Genomic DNA, 16,535 nt, shown 5'->3' on the forward strand with positions numbered 1-16,535 from the left:
ATAGGCACATAGCTTTTTTCTTAATCTACCTAGCCAATTTCGATCGGCAGGTTATTTAATTTAAATAAATTCTAAATTGTTTGTCGCTTGTTTGTTTATAATTGAGAACTGACCGAATGGTAGAACTCAAAAATAAGTTTTGGTCTTCTTATAAGTCAATCAAAAACAAAGAACACCAGCCTATCGGGTCGTCTCCGAATGTTTAATGGTGTCACCGTATACATCAGATGGAGATTGATATCCAGTCCAGATAGTTGGAGACCCTGACGCAGACACTGGGGTAGTCGCCGCTACAGGTCTGTATCCCCCAGGACATGACCCCCACCAGCTTGTACTGACCATCCTTCATACAGACATACGGGCCGCCGATGTCACCCTACAAAAGCGGGACCATTAATAGCTACCCGATAACTTAAAAGGTGCACTGATTAGACAAACTGTACTTACACTACAAGACGACTTTTCTATTTCATTAGAGAGATATGTCTGTCTAGTGTAGTGGTTTCTAGTGTACTTACACTACAAGACGACTTTCCTATTTCATTAGAGAGATGTGTCTGTCTAGTGTAGTGGTTTCTAGTGTACTTACACTACAAGACGACTTTCCTTTTTCATTAGAGAGATATGTCTGTCTAGTGTAGTGGTTTCTAGTGTACTTACACTACAAGACGACTTTCCTTTTTCATAGGTACAGACATGGTTGTCCAGTATGGCGGCGCTTGGAACGTTGTTCCATTGATTGACACATTGTGTGTTTCTTATATTGGTCACTTGGGCTTCCATCAAAACGTCAGAATATCCGGAACTACCTGATTGGCAGAACACAAACATGCTTGTAAAATAAAAACAACTACTCCAGACATTAATTAATTATGTTTACTCAGTATTAGTAATGGTTATTAATACATGTAGTACTTTTTAAATGTAATATTTATCTAGGAAGCTTCACCTCCACTTTCACACTATTCATCTATACCAACTCACTTATTTACTTTTTCGTATCAACTCTTGCTATCAAAGATAAAGTCAACACTTAATACAGATTACTACCGGAAGTCCTTCCCCATCCCGTCATCCAACAGTCGGGAAGATTGGAGAAATCCTCAGTCTTACTGGACGGTAGACTGGCGATCTGGATGGACCCACCGGCCAGGAATGGCGTCTGGAGTTCAACAAGAGCGATGTCGTTCGGGAATCCTGGAGAGCTACTGTCGAACTGGGGATGCTACAACAACCAGCCCTTAACAAATTTAACAACTCTAATAATGTATTTAACCCTGCAATTTATTGGAAAGGTAAATAAGCGGCTAACCTTGAGCTACTCTGCAATTAAGATACCGGAGTTTCCGGATTTTAGCCTATTCCATTCCAACACCCCCCCCCCCAATTACAGTTAGTTCAAAAGACAGTTTACATTCTCTCACCACAGTCACTTTAGATATTCCTGTTGTCATCCCGCCTTCTGATATCCTGTTCATTCCTGCCGCAACTCTCAAAGACGAAATGCTACAGAAGAAGCGCATACTAAGTCAGGAAAGTGAAGTGTTTACACATATATGTACTTAAAATAACAAATTGGTAACTATGCACACTTTATACGCTTTAATATGTCGCCTTGACATCAGGATCCGTTTCTTATCGAGATGGAAGTTTTACCTAACCCTGGATGCAAGTTAACTCTATGTTCGACAAAACACACTTTATTGATTTTCCTTTCCCATATTTGAGACAACACTGGTTTCACCTTAGTAAAGCACTCTGATTCTAACAAGTCAAGAAATAAACAGATATCGGGACAATCTGATTTTACCCGAGACCGGACACACAAAGTTTACCGAGTTAAGGCATGCACTGAAAACACTGCTCTAAGTGAGACCGGACAAACCGATTTTACCTGAATCTGGGCACGCTAATTTTATTTATGTTCAAACATGCAATTATTTAGCCTTAACTTACTGATTTTACCTGAGTAATTACACACTATTGTACCATAATACTGGAATACCACTGATTTTACCTCGACTTACCAATTTTTACCCGAGACCGGACACATTGATTTTACTCGAGTCCCGGCACACTGATTTTGTTTAAATCGGCCACAGTGGTTTTATCTGAGTCCGTACACACTGATTTTACTTATATGTTCGGACATGCAATCATTTAATCTAAAACCAAGCATACCTATTCCTGACGTATATTTCTTGAGTCCGCACATGCACTTATTTTATAATTTTCTGGACACGCTGTTTTTCCTTGAGTGCGGAAATATTATACGAGTACAAACAAACCTAACACATTGATTCTACCCGAGTCCAGGAACGCTAATTTTATCTGAGTTCTGACTCACTGAGTTAACCTGAGCCCAGAATCACGGAGCTAACCTGACTGAGTTTTACGTGAATCCGGACAAACAGGTTCTACCTGAGTCCGGACACTTTGAGTTTACCTACGTTCGGACACCTGAGTTAATTTGCCTAAGTTTAGACACACTGAGTTTACCTACAATTCAAGTCCTGACATGCACTGAGTTTACCTGAGCCCCGACACACACTGAGCCGCCGTCAGGACCACGTTCTGCTGGATGAGCGTCCCCCCACAGATGTGTCGCCAGGTGTTACTGTAGTCATACTGTATGGAGACCTGCCAAACCCACTCCCCGGGGTCCGCCACCTGTCCCCCCACAATCCGGCTCTCTGAAAGCTTCACAACAAGTTCGGTGGAATATTATAAAGGCAGTACGTTTTTTGTTATACATGTATGCATCACATTTTAGAATATAAAACGCAGTTTGTATGAAGGAACTCCGACCTTCAGACTGATTGATTTCAAAGTTTTTTTGTCATCCAAATAATAATAGTAATGGCTTTTCATTCATAATTCATAAATTAGAATTGTCGACAATTGCTTTAAACAGTTATTTTTCCCAAATGAATTGTTATGGAACATATATAAAAATGGAAATATGATGAAAAACGTTTCATTGGAACAGCTAGGGATTGTTGATCATTTATAGTAATTCAAATAAACACTAAATGAACATTTAAAGATTATTATAACCTCCTATTCAAAATTAAAGCATAATATTACTAAAACCGATTTGGTTTGACTTTTCCGATCGCGTCGCGTTCAACTTTTTCAGCTACGTCATACATAAACAATACCCGCACCTTAACCACAGTTTTTTTATTGGTGGATTCAGCTTACCGCTGATTGGCTGCTGGTTAACTAAGACTAAATTATGCACGGACAGAACAACAACACATCAGAGAATGAAAAATTCACATGGGTACTCGTGACTGTCGAAATTGGGCTATTTTTCGAAAGTGTACACTTGTGATAAAACAATACATACGGTACATAACATATATAGCTGTAGCTATGTGTATAAATTTTGGGTTTGAAAATATAAAGCTACAGTGCATACAATACTTACATGTACAAAAAAACTTTACGGCAATTTGCCGCGTATAAAAATAACACTATTTTTTAAAAATATTTACATCATACCATACCACATTTTGTGCAAATAATCCATTTAAATAATTCTTCATTTAGTTTACTACTGTTAATAATTGTAGCTTTACCCGCCCCAAACTTTCTCCTATTAAACAACCTTTAACCGTACTCGGAAAGCGGATCAAGAACTGTATTTTTTATGTATGTAAACAAACCAGTGTTCATATATGGAGCGGGTGATCGGGGGTTCAGAGACAGGTAAAATAAAGAAATCTGCAGTAAATGGTTTGTGGATATTTTAGTATATATATTTACACCGAAAGTGATAGGGCAACAGAAGAGAAACGAATCGGACACTTGCCTAATGAAGACGCACATGTACAAACCTCCTTCCGTCTCGTTCTTTCACACCATCGTTCAATACTTTTATTGACTGTCGATTGCCGATCGAAAGGTGTAGAAATCGAGGAATTCATACCTATCACTTTGACTGGCAAGTTAGTAGGTAATACATGTGCATTATACATTTACGGTATTTACATGAAATGAACGCTTAGCACATGCAACTTTTAAATATTATATTTTTTATAACGCCGTACTCTGGACCGTAGCTTGAGGCTATGGTTTAACGCCCGTTTACACAGAGAGAGAGAGAGAGAGAGAGAGAGAGGTTTAGCACAGAATTTAAACATACGGGATAGTCGATTTGGAATGAATAATATGGGGGGGGGGGGGAATAAACTGTTCTGAGAAATCCTTCAGCTCTGGCATTGCATAAGCATATACTGATAACTCGGCCTAAAAATAGGAGTTAACTATGGAATCCGGATAGGGCCATGCAGTTCACTATCGCACCATCGCACCATCGAGGTTGGGGTCGATAGCGCGATGACGCGATAATGCGATGACGATGGCGCGATGATGCGATGACGATGAAGCGATGGTGCGATAGCGCGATGACGATGATGCGATGGCGCGATGATGCGATGACGATGAAGCGATGGCAAGATGAAGCGATAGCGCGATGAAGCGATGGTACGATAGCGATGATGCGATAACACGATGACGATGGCACGATGGTGCGATGACGATGAAGCGATGCTCTATCGTGTCATCGCCATTGTTCTATCGCATCATCGTCATCTCGTCATCGCACCATCGTGCTATCGACTTTTTTGCGCATGCGCCATTCAGAAGACATGGCGTCTGGAAGTGAAGGTATAAATGGATTTATATATTTTGTGAAATCGGCCTTATTTGGTTACTTGATTCTCTATTTATAATTAGGTATTCGAGGCATGTCGTTCTTGTCTATAAATATATAGAAGAGTTAAACGTACCATACTTTAATTAATATCATTACAATACAATTTAGAAGAAACCCGCATGGTTCTTAAAAACGGGTGGATGTTATTCACATTCACGAAAATTAAAATTTTAACACAAAACAAAACAAATTAAAGTCTATCTCAACCCATCTTCTATTGGTAATACCGTGCCTGTAACTTATACATATATATATATGAAGATCTACTACAAAAATTAAATAAGTTCATTGAACGAAGAAACCTATGCTCGAGTTATCTAATTTATGCGATGCTCTTCTGCGTAAAAAGGTATATTTCTTTAAAAGCTTTAAGTTTTTACTGTGATATGATGTGTGTTGTAACCAGTGTGCGGAATGTCTAAGTAACACGTATATCGGAATGCACGTATACAGTATGTTTGTCAGTTACTTAAATTCATTTTGACTTGAGGTATCATGACATCATGTATACCGCAGGACAGTTGCATCGTATGACGTATTTATCAACAATGTTTATCACATACATTATATGCTCTAATACTGTAATACTAAGATTATATGTTCCAGAAATTAAAAGAAAAAACATATTCTGCCTGGTTGAAGGCTTGTCCAGAGACACAGGTCATAAATTTAACTAGTACACATTGCTTTATAAAGTCAGTGCTGAACAATTCACATTCTTTTAATATGTTCATTTAGCCTAAATGTTTTTTTTCTTCAGATGATACAGATATATTCAACATATTAGAAGAAATAGGAATGAAGGAATACAAGAATGTGTTCAAGGAAAACATGGTAAGGAAAAATTAAGGAATGCTTGTTACACATAACACATTCAATTTAGTATGATTACTATAATGATAATTAATTTAAGAAATGTGTCAATTAAACAAGCATTGTGCATTTCTGTAATCATAATGCTCAATAAAATATTGTGTGTGCATGTTGTTATAGAACTCATTTCTTTTGTGGATTGGCTATATGCAAAAGTGACATTGATACAGGATATTTTTTTTTTCGGGAGGTGGGAGGTAGTAGGGTAACTAGGGTTGGATACCATTAGGATGAAACTGTACGATACTGTACCGGTATTTTAAACGATACGGTATAAGACCTTGATAAATGATAATTCCTTTTATAATAAATGTGTTTTTGATCTTTCAGTGTTATTATATATAGTATTATATATTTTTACATAAAAAATACGAGTTTAAAAACTGTTTATGTTTCAATCCTTTAATAAAAGACCAACAAACAAGTAAATTAAATCTCAAACTGATTTGACTAGAAACATAAATAATCACATTGGAAATGGTTGCAAACACCACCATCTGATTCCCATCTGAAAAGAGACCAGACAGCCGAGTGCTTTACCCAGTTGCCAGCCATTGTTTGGTCGCACTAATTGACGAAACATCAGAAATTAAATGGAAATGAAGAACTTATTTTGCGCTATTTTGTCTTTTTAATTTACATTTATTGTCAGAATAAAATTTAAACTGTACACTATTTAAATATTGTAAGTTTATTTTATTATTTGTTATATATGTACAGAGTTATTACTTTAAATATTGGCAGTCGAATCAAGTATTGTACTAAAAATGATAAAGCATATACTAGTATTTCGTTAATTAGCATATCCTTTCAAAACGCGGAGAATTTTAGCGAGTCTAAAGTCGTTTTTTTAAATCATTTTTAATGTATAAAAAGGTTTCAAAGATACAGAAATACCGTTATCAGTACTGGTATAAATGAAACGGTATTTTACCAGTATTTTTAAGGCAACTATTCGGTACGGAATTGGTACCATGTACCGGTATCCAACCTAAGGGGGAAGTAGGGAGAAGTGTGTCCACGTCAACTTGTCGGACTAAGATTTTTTTGACAAGTTAAACAACCCACGGCACATCTTTCTTCAGATTCTTCAGATACTAATGATCCCCCCTCCCCACATAGATATGCAAAATGAAAATATAAAAAATAAATGCAATTTTGCATTGACAATAAACTTGATAAAAGCAAATGCTTTTTGTGCAATCCAACACATAATCTGCTAGCCAAAAGTCTTTTGTCCCATGATGATCTTTTGTGTTACAAAGTTTAAAAGACAAACACTTGTCAATTGATAAGTTTTTACAAATTTTTAAATATCCATGATTTATGTGCATAGTGTAACAAATCCTCAAAGTTTTTTAAAATGGACCCAAGATAAGCTGTGTACTGTACATTATTTTCAGATCAGAATTCAGGATGTAGTTGAACTTACAGAAAAAGATTTTGAAAAGCTTGGGGTTACAGCAATTGGACTTCAACTAAGATTAAAGCAAGCTTGTCGAAATCACCTTCAAGGTAATTAACTGAAAGAAAATGTTTTACTATAATAATATATGAAAATCTTATGGCTCAGTGGTCATGGGCGTAAGGCCAGTAACCGACAGGTTCAAACCCTGCTGTGGTCACTTGATGTGTGTTGTGCACTTTATGAAAAAGTTTATAAACCCTAGCTCTCTGCACTGCTTAGGGGCATGCTGGAACCACAATAAACCCTTTAACAAAAAAAGCAGTTTCATAAGCCTAAACAGTTGATAGGCAGTTTCTGATAGTTCATAAGCAGTTATTTTTGAAAGATTTTTTCATTTCTTAACTGCTTATGACTTAAAATATCCAGGGCATGCCCCAAAACATTCCTTAGCTATGTACATATGTATAGTATACTATAATTCGTTTTAATTCCACGGTGTTAAAATTTCAGGATTTCTGAAAGAGTACCAATTCCGATGGTTTTAATTTCATCCTCAATGAAAACCAGTGATTTACACATTTAAAAAAAACTTATGTTAATATTTACTATGGGTTTTATTTAGCAAAAAACCAATAAATGGCAAAGTTTAACATAGTGAAAGTAAATAAACCATTGTTATTATTTGCCTTGTCTACGGTATTTAACATACTGTATTTGAATGTAAAGCAACAGAGGAAGCTATATGATTTAATGAAAATACATGTATATAAATCAAACAATTTTATTTTCAGCCAAAAGTGAAGATACTTCACCAGTGCTTAAAAAATTCTTCGATTTGAAAAGAGAAAGAGTACGTATACAGAAAACAAAGAAAATTAAGAGGCATTTCAAACCAACTAGAAGAATTTATTGTGGGTGGAAACATGCAGTGAGGTCTGATGTGTTCAAAGTTGTTACCTTGAGCAAAGGCGGTGGACAACAAATTATTGATGTGTCAAAAGATACAACCTATGAAGTCCTTGAAAAACAAATCCTTGATCTGTACTTTCCAAAGGCAAGATCAATGGCCCAGAATCTCAAGCTGTCCGACCTGAATCATTATTTGGCATCCTTTTCTGGGGATCCACTACCTCGAAGCTTTCAAAACAATCATGAATTTACGGTTGGAAATTATTTTGACCATATCAAGACATATCCAGTTAGAGTGTACTTACATACTACAAAAAAAGATGAAGATGATGACAATTATCTACCTGATATATCGGTACTAATTCCTTTTCATTTCATGTAAATTATATCTTTAGTTAAATCATTTATTTTAAAAACACTTTTCAAAGAAATCTATTGAGAGAGAGAGAGAGAGAGAGATAGAGAGAGGAGAGAGAATTTTTCAATATATAAATATACACATGTACATGTATATCCGGCATAAGGTGCATTTTGCATGGAATTTATTTTGAGAACTGCGTGGCTGTTTTGTCCAAATATATTTGAGAAATGGTTTTGTTTTGTAAATAAAAGACAGGAGTTTTCTGACAAACCCAAACCGTGGTAATGCAGTGCAGAACGTGTCTGTATGGTTTTTTGTAAATAAGTTGCAAGAATTTTGTTTGTTATATCATGTGCAATATGAATACACATTTTTTATTTTATTTCTATAAACCTTTTATTTTGGAATGCTATGATTATTTGTTCATGATTACTTTCAGAAGAGTTCTCCAGGTCCCTCTAAAGACATGGAAAGTCAGTCATTAAGCCTGTCTAGTGAGCTGGAAGACCCGCAGTTGCTGCCAGGCACATCACGCATGTTTGATGCAGTTTGTACTGATGAAGGATCAGATGCAGAATTTGAAAATGCTGGTACTCCTGTGATATTTTTCAAAAAGTCAACCCAGACTCGTTTGACTTCAGTGAGTAATCTGTAATATTACCCTTAGTAACAATGTTTGATACAATTATTTACATATATAATATATTAAATTATCAGTCCCTTGTGGCTGAAACTAGAGGATATTGTAGATTTCATCCTTTTTTGTCTGTCTGTTTTGATTATAACAAAAATACTCTTTAGCTGTTAAATTTTGTGATCATACAATTATAACTGTAACATCATGTATGTTAGTGTGTCAAATCGGTTGAGAATCATAATCGATTAATTGGCAGTTGTCTCTTACCAACTAATAATCGGCCAATAATCCATGTTTTGAATTTTTTTTCTAATTCACACTTCTTATGTGGTAAACTGTAAACCAACTTTTCCTAAAATGAAGTTGGGAGAGCTAAAATGTTTTTGACAGGTCCGTCAGTCAGTCCATTAGTCCTAGCTGTTTTTTGTAAGTGCAACATCTCTTAAACTGCTGCATGGAATGTAGTGAACTTTGTAGATGCAATTTAAAGATGTGCATTTTACCAGGAAATTCTGATTTCATTATTTTCCTGTGAATTTTGGCCCTTTTGAACTCAGAATTTTGGCCCTATGTTAAATATTGTATTTTTATGTACAGATTGTAAGCACAACCCCCTCTTAAACCACTGCATAGAATTAAGTAAAACTGTGTAAACATTTAGGACACAAAGTATGGATGTGCATGTAACCAGAAAATTCTGATTCCTTTATTTTGTGGAAGTTTGGGCCCTTTTGAACTTAAAATATTTGCTGGAATATTTTGTGAGTATGTCCTTCATCAAATTATTTTGTGTATTTTAATGCATACTTTGCCATTCATTGTCAAGTAATAGCGGAGCATGAAGCATGTAAGCTTGCTTACTTTTCCTTTCATTTGCGATGACTTTATTTCAAGATTAACTGGAGAAAAACTGGTTCGTTGGGACTAATTTAAGCGATCAAGCTTTGTCAATTTTTGTGTCGTTCTTATAGCCATAATTATAACTAGCAAGAACTAGATTGCAGCAAGAAATATTTGCGATGACGAATCTCTCACAAATTTTGCAAAAATTTGTTGCACACGAATAAAAGTTGGTTTACATATTTTGTGTCATCTTTGCTAGTTAGGGGTTTTCGGTCCACTTCCCCCCTCATTTATGAGAAGCGAAGTTGACCGGAAACCCTTGGCTAGCAAGGATGATTTTTTGTTCTATGCATTAATTTATGAATTGGATTACAGTAAAACACGGTTATAGCGAACACGCTTATAATGAATTGACGCTTACAGCGAAGTGAATTTCATTCTCCAAGTCTCTATTTCATGTTGTAAACTTGACGGATATAACGATACGCTTATAACGAAGTTAAATTGGCCGTCCCTGGGACTTCGTTATAACCGTGTTTTACTGTATTATGAAATACAGTTATCACTTTCATATCACAGCATTGATATACTGGTAGCATCAATTCATCATGAAAAAGAGGGAATAAATTGTTGTCCTTTTTTCCCCATAGACTCCTAAACCTGAGAAGAATGGTAACAAACCCTTTTTGTCTGAAGATTTAGATGGAGACATGCAAATGCAGGAAGCTATATGTGCTAGTTTAGAAATGATGCAGCAGTAAGAATAAATGCTTACATTTGTAGAATTTATTTTCTCTCAAATATTGACACTTAGTCTCGTATTTTAATTAATATTTATAAATACACAGTTAATTTGTTTAAATCAGTGTTATTTGAAAACTTTAAAAAGTTAAAAACATGTGACTGTTTTATGATTTTTAAAGTATTTAAACTTTATAATAATTTTATGAGTTCTAATTTTATGTGAAACAACAGACCACAGCATTTCATTGACCTTGATTTAAGAAAGTGGACAATGAACACACTCAAAAGTGAGGAGGAGGAAAATGTAAAGCAGTTAATTGTGGTACACAGGAGACATGTACTGAATTCAGCTCTGAGGGCTTTGGACAGGGCATCATTTAAGTTGGAGGAACCATTCAAAGTAGAATTTCCTGGTGAATTGGGAGCAGATTACGGAGGGCCAAAGAGGGAATTTTTAAGGTATGATAAGGTTTAATAGGGCCCTGCTCTGAATGTGCCATATACAGTAAAACTTGTTTAGTACTAACACGTATATAGCAACTTCTCGGATTTAGCGAAGTTTTTTAGAGTCCCCGATTAAAGTTTTAACAAACCTTTGCAAAATTTGGCGGCAATAACCAATTCAGATAAAACGAATTTACGGATATAGCGAACTGATTTTAAGTCCCATAGAAGTTAATAATTACGAAATTTAACACTTTTATAACGAATTTCTTTCAGTTTGATAAAGTTTGCATTACTATTTAACATAGTAGTTTGAATAAATTTATTTTCATATAAATTTTTCAACTCACAATCCGATCATTATGGGTTCAAAGTAATTTTTATTCTAAGCCTCAATAAGTAATCAAAGTACTGTAGTTCTGACAAGAGTTGATTTTATCAATTATCATTTATTTTAAAATCAACTTATCTTGCATGGCAATTAGTTTCTAGTCTGTATTTGAATTACGCACTTTTTTATTATATGAACTTTTAGACTTTTCCGACAAGAATTTCGAGAAACCCCATATGAATCATGTTGTGTAATATTTAAAGATAGATTTCAAACTAAGTATTAGTAATCGAAACAATTCTAAAAATCGTATGGATCCAAGCACTATTGATATCGAACTCTAGTCTCATTCAACCAGACACTTGACTGTCTCCGTTGATCTCCGACAAGCAAGAGAGCCTCTCTGCTTGTCGGAGATTTACGGAGACAGTCGAACGTCTGGTTGAATGAGACTTCATTAAACTCGGGCGTAGGAACACATGAGACTACAAAAATATCTAAATTGTAAGTATTATATAAAATCTTATTACATGTACTGTGGTTTCATCAATATTCGTTGAATACCAATTTTCGTGGATTTCGTTGTTAAGTTGATCCACGAAATTAAATGTTCATTGAAGTTCAATTTCAACTAACACTTTGTATTGATTGGATCATTGACCACGAAATTACGTATCCTTGAAACTGTGGTTTTCTAAAATCCACGAAAATTGATACTCACGAAAATTAATGAAACCACAGTATTTTAAAAGTGTTTATAGATAAATTTGTTTTAAAAGCAATGCTTCAGCATACATTACATCGAATTTTTTTATTATTTTTCAAAAACTAAGTCTTGTCAGCGGTGATGATTTGTGCTTAGGTCCAAACACTGTTTCACTTTTGGTTTGCTAGAGTAACTGCATAGGAGAGTTGATTAAAATCAACTCCCAAAAATTATAGTCTTGTGAAAGGAAACAGGTGTATATAGTGAATTCACTATAGTTATTATTACGAATTTGTTATACGAAGTAAATCTTTTGGTCCCTAGGACTTCACTATAACCGAGTTTTACTGTACTGTAAACCAACTTGTATTCATGTGCAAGAAAATTTTGCATGGTTCACAAGAGCGTCATTGTGGTGAAATTTTATCGCTGCAAACCAGCCTTTTTGGTATAGTCGTTATAACAACACAAAATTTACTCGGGAAAATTAGTTGGCGTGAACTAGTTAATCATAAGTAAATCATGAAATAATGTTGTTTGGTTAAAAGTTTGTTTACTGTAATCCGTATGTCCATCTTTTTGTTCATTATCACTTGCCATGAAAACTATTTTCTCTCATCTGGCCTAATCATGCAAGCTCATACTTCACATATTGTAATTTCCTTATTTAAAGGGATTACTTATATTGATTCCATGATTCTCCTGTTTTGTATCAAATTTTTAGAATATAAAACCTTTTTTGTTATAATTCCATTTACTTCAGAGTTTCAAAATCTGCAAGGATTGCTTCTTGCAATTTTAGATGATTATTGATTCTTTGCATTTAAAAAGGAGGCGCTGATTAAAATCTTTGTCTGAAGCACATTTTTTCTCCCTTTATGAAATCTTGCTCCAACTTTTCAGCACAGACACGTCCTACTTGATAGGTTGATGCATTTCAGATAGTATAGATAGATGACCCCTATTGATTTTAAGTTCAAAAGGTTAAGTTTATTTCTATGTTCCGGATAAACTGCCCATAGTGTATACTGCCGATAATAAAAGGCTTGTGCAACCTATCATGTATGTCAAAGGGAGGCCGGGGCATAAGTGTTTTACAAACATCTCTTGTGTCTGTATTTTGGCCCCAACTGACTCCTTCTTCATCCAAAGAGTGTCCATAGGTTAAAGTGTAAGTTGAAAGTTAAGGTCATTTACATAAGCTAGTACAGTCCTTTACATGTCCCTTCATCATAATGTCCTTAAACTATGAAAGTCCCTTTGAGCTGGTGGCCATCTCAATGATATGAAGTCATTTAGGAAAGTTTGTTAAAATGTCATTAAATACATAAATTGCTACTTATTTAGAAATTAACAAATTAAAATGTTGTATTTTAGTTGTCTTATGAAGGAGCTTGCAAATGCAGTTCTGGAGGGAGAACCTTATAATAAGACTTTCATCCACTCTGTCCCACTGTTAGACAAGGAAATGTTTTTCAAAGCAGGAAGGATGATTGTATGGAGTATTCTCCATGGGGGGCCAGGCTTCCCTTTTCTGAATTCAACTCTGTACCAGCTTTTAATTGAACCCAAAGATGTTGTCTATTCCACTGATGATGTCATAGACCTTGATGTGAAAAATAAAATACAAAAGGTATGGTTTTTATTTATTCATCTTAAACAAAATAATAAATCAGTTGCAGGAGTTTTAAATTAACTGAACTTGCATGGCTGTATTGAGATACTAGATCAGTACCACACTGCTACCTTGTATAACATCCTAGCAAAGATAATGTAAGAGAATTCTCTATATTTCCAGCTGCAAACTGCAGATGAGGAAGAACTGAATCTTTTGTCAGATTGGATGGTGGAACAAGGAGTCTATGGTGTTGTTCCACCATACACAGAACAGAAGAGGGATTGTATGGCAAGACAATTGTTGAAGAGTCATGTTTACCTAAGGTGATTTTCCAATTTATTTTTAAAATACATGGTACCTTCACATATTTTGAATTCACCTTAGTCACTCAGGTGACCTATTGCAGTTGTTCTTCGTCCATTGTCATGTGGCAATTTCACATTTTTAACTTTATACTTGAAATATACAAGCCTTTAGGTCAATTTTTGATTTGAAGCATCTCTAGGATAAGAGAGCGACTTTACTTCCCTTTGGACCTCATGGGCAGGGTCAAATATAAAAAAAAAAACAAATATGAAAAAAATCCTCTTCTCTACTCCCACCCAAAAAAATAAATGCATAGATGTTCATGAAGCCCTCTACCAAATTGAATTGTGAAGTTGAATACCCCAGGGTCAGGGGTTCAGGGCTGGGTTTTACAAAAAAAATTATATAATAACATTAATTTACCCTTATTATAATTTCTATAATTATTTTTTACAGCCATTAAATTCAAATAATGATTAATTTGTGATTATTAAGCACTCATTAATTTGGTTATAAGTCATAAGTTCTTTTGTAAAAAGGTTCTTAGATAAGGTCAATATGGCCTAATAGTGAAATGTATAACATTGTACATAATATTTTGTTCTGTATGTTCACTGTCACAGGAGATAACTAAGTGCACTGTTATTATGTCCATAATGTCCTCTTCATAAATAGAAATTCAATGCCCATGGGGCAGGGCTCAGGCTTTTTATTTGCGGATGGGGATAACAAATATGGCCATTAAGTGAACATGTATTTTTTTTCTCTTTATTTTATAGTATAAAATGTGACAGGTTGATCTAAGGACTATGGTACTCAGGTGACTATAAAGGCATTTGGGCCTCCTCTTTGATTATTTGATATACGCATTATCCTGGACAGTAATATCTGGCTAAAACAGCACTGAAAGAAATTTAAGTTTTTTTCTCTATTTATTGTTTGGCAATATACCGTAATTACATCTTATTTAATTTTCTTTTCAGAATCCATGCAGAAATTGCACAGTTCAGGAAAGGATTGAACACTTTAGAATTTTACACAATTATGAAGAGCAATTCTGAGGAAGTAAGGGGGCTTTTTCTTCACATGTTGTCCAACAGTATGGTAACCATGCAGAAAATAAAAGAAATCATACACATTAACTACAGTGAAGATGGTTCAAATGACAAGAGGAAGGAAGAAGATACTATGTATGCTTTTGAACTTTTCCTGCAAGATTGTTCAGGTATAAAGAATGGTGTACATGTTTATTTGTGAAATATATGTACAATTCATGGATGCCATAAAACCAACCTTTATACCGAATTTTCATTCCAAGCCTCGTCCAACACCCACCCACATCCCCTCCAAGAAAAGAGAATTCATCTAGATATTTCTTCCCCTGTCTATCACATAGTTAACTTTAAAATTCATCAAACCGTTATGAACTGAAAAAATGTTTCATTCCAATTTAGATGTTTAAGTCACATAGGTAAACAAGACATTTTTATTTTGTCCTCTTCAAATAAGAGTTTTGCAATTTGTCTTAAGTGTGTCACACAAATAACCTAGCAAAGACAAAATGTTATCTAAAGTTGGTAATTGAATAGTGTTGCAATACTCTAAAAGTGTTTGCATAAAAGAGTGTTTGTTGTCCTTTTGCCAAGTGTTTAGGGTAGTGGTAAAGGTTATAGCAAATATGTGTAACTTTTCAAAACCATTCGAGTCCCATCTGGCTCAAATGAATGCCCTGTATTAAGGGTCTTTCATCTGATTTATAGTAATGTCCTTTGCTAAAACAGGGGCCCTTTGACATGGTCACTTATGCAATGTCCAACTTTTACTAGACATTCTGACTTTTTGATTTTAAAATAATTGACTATTCAAACTCTTGGGAACCATTGCTAAGGTGAGCTATGTGGTCTTTTTTATGGTGTATTTTTTATTGTTTTCCTTGTAGCAGAAGGTTATAATATGCAATATTTTGACATTACTTTCATAGTTCTAAGAGGCATTTATGCTCACACATCAATTTATTCTACTTCTTTTTCTTTCAGAAGATACATCTGAAATCAATCTGAATATGCTATTGGCCTTTTGGACTGGAGCTGAAACAATCCCTCCATTAGGGTTTCACAAAAAGCTTGAAATTAAATTTGTCGAAGACCCTGCTCTGTTGCCAGTTGCACATACTTGCGATCTTTTACTGGAAATATCCAGAGGAGAAACCCCTGAAGAATTTCACAGGAAAATGGAGTTGGCCATCACTTGTGGCGGGGAATTCCATCTTGCTTAAGAAGAAGAACTTTATTTAATGATATACATGTATATGTGTTTTGAAAGTTTTTATTCATTTTCTTTTTAAACTAAAAAATGGCAGTGATAGTCATATGAATAAAGGTATTTCTTCAAACAAAGATAATACACATGTACCAAGGGGCATTGATAATTGTTTATAAATATTGATTTCTGGTGTATCTATGGTAGTAGCATACACTTGAACATTTTTAGAATGCTTGATTGTTGCATCTGTATGGTTTTCAAGTTTTTCTTGGGGTAGTTTGCTATTTTTTAATCCTTATTTTGCAATTTTCATTAAAACTTGTTCCATGAGTGAATATGGTTATCTAATAAATTCAGTAATTATCAACAA

The 16,535-nt window shown here is 34.7% G+C and overlaps 3 protein-coding genes across 6 annotated transcripts in view; 2 read left to right on the forward strand and 1 right to left on the reverse strand.

Annotated features, from left to right (window-relative positions):
* Nucleotides 1–28: 28 nt before the first annotated feature.
* LOC117681655 (fibrinolytic enzyme, isozyme C) lies at nucleotides 29–2,084 on the reverse strand. 2 transcript variants are annotated; one of them, XM_066074599.1, is made up of 5 exons: nucleotides 2,028–2,084; nucleotides 1,425–1,506; nucleotides 1,051–1,225; nucleotides 661–809; nucleotides 29–376 (listed from the first exon to the last, which is right to left on the reverse strand). In XM_066074599.1, exons 1-5 carry the CDS (start codon nucleotides 2,051–2,053, stop codon nucleotides 224–226), a joined length of 585 nt encoding a protein of 194 aa, XP_065930671.1. In that variant the 5' UTR covers nucleotides 2,054–2,084; the 3' UTR covers nucleotides 29–223. The 2 variants fall into 2 exon arrangements, with proteins under 2 accessions (XP_065930671.1, XP_065930672.1); XM_066074600.1 differs by lacking the exon at nucleotides 2,028–2,084 and adding an exon at nucleotides 1,593–1,691.
* Nucleotides 2,085–2,549: 465 nt separating this feature from the next.
* The window catches only part of LOC117681657 (chymotrypsin-like serine proteinase), a 35,746-nt gene continuing 21,760 nt past the window's right edge, over nucleotides 2,550–16,535 (forward strand). Inside the window, exon 1 of the mRNA XM_066074597.1 lies at nucleotides 2,550–2,735. Within this exon, the coding sequence (XP_065930669.1) occupies nucleotides 2,633–2,735 (103 nt within the window). The 5' untranslated portion in view covers nucleotides 2,550–2,632. The remainder of the gene's footprint in view (nucleotides 2,736–16,535) is intronic.
* Nucleotides 5,022–16,518, forward strand: LOC105340728 (G2/M phase-specific E3 ubiquitin-protein ligase). Of its 3 annotated transcripts, none has more exons than XM_066074592.1 (11): nucleotides 5,022–5,175; nucleotides 5,484–5,557; nucleotides 7,000–7,111; nucleotides 7,796–8,268; nucleotides 8,714–8,914; nucleotides 10,405–10,511; nucleotides 10,730–10,957; nucleotides 13,357–13,612; nucleotides 13,778–13,920; nucleotides 14,887–15,128; nucleotides 15,940–16,518. In XM_066074592.1, the coding sequence occupies exons 1-11, from the start codon at nucleotides 5,163–5,165 to the stop codon at nucleotides 16,176–16,178; spliced, it is 2,088 nt and encodes a 695-aa protein (XP_065930664.1). In that variant the 5' UTR covers nucleotides 5,022–5,162; the 3' UTR covers nucleotides 16,179–16,518. The 3 variants fall into 3 exon arrangements, with proteins under 3 accessions (XP_065930664.1, XP_065930662.1, XP_065930663.1); XM_066074590.1 differs by lacking the exon at nucleotides 5,022–5,175 and adding an exon at nucleotides 5,257–5,383; XM_066074591.1 differs by lacking the exon at nucleotides 5,022–5,175 and adding an exon at nucleotides 5,257–5,383 and having other exon boundaries at nucleotides 8,717–8,914.

This window comes from Magallana gigas, chromosome 2 (assembly GCF_963853765.1).
Source record: "Magallana gigas chromosome 2, xbMagGiga1.1, whole genome shotgun sequence".
Classification (NCBI taxonomy): Eukaryota; Metazoa; Mollusca; class Bivalvia; order Ostreida; family Ostreidae; genus Magallana; species Magallana gigas.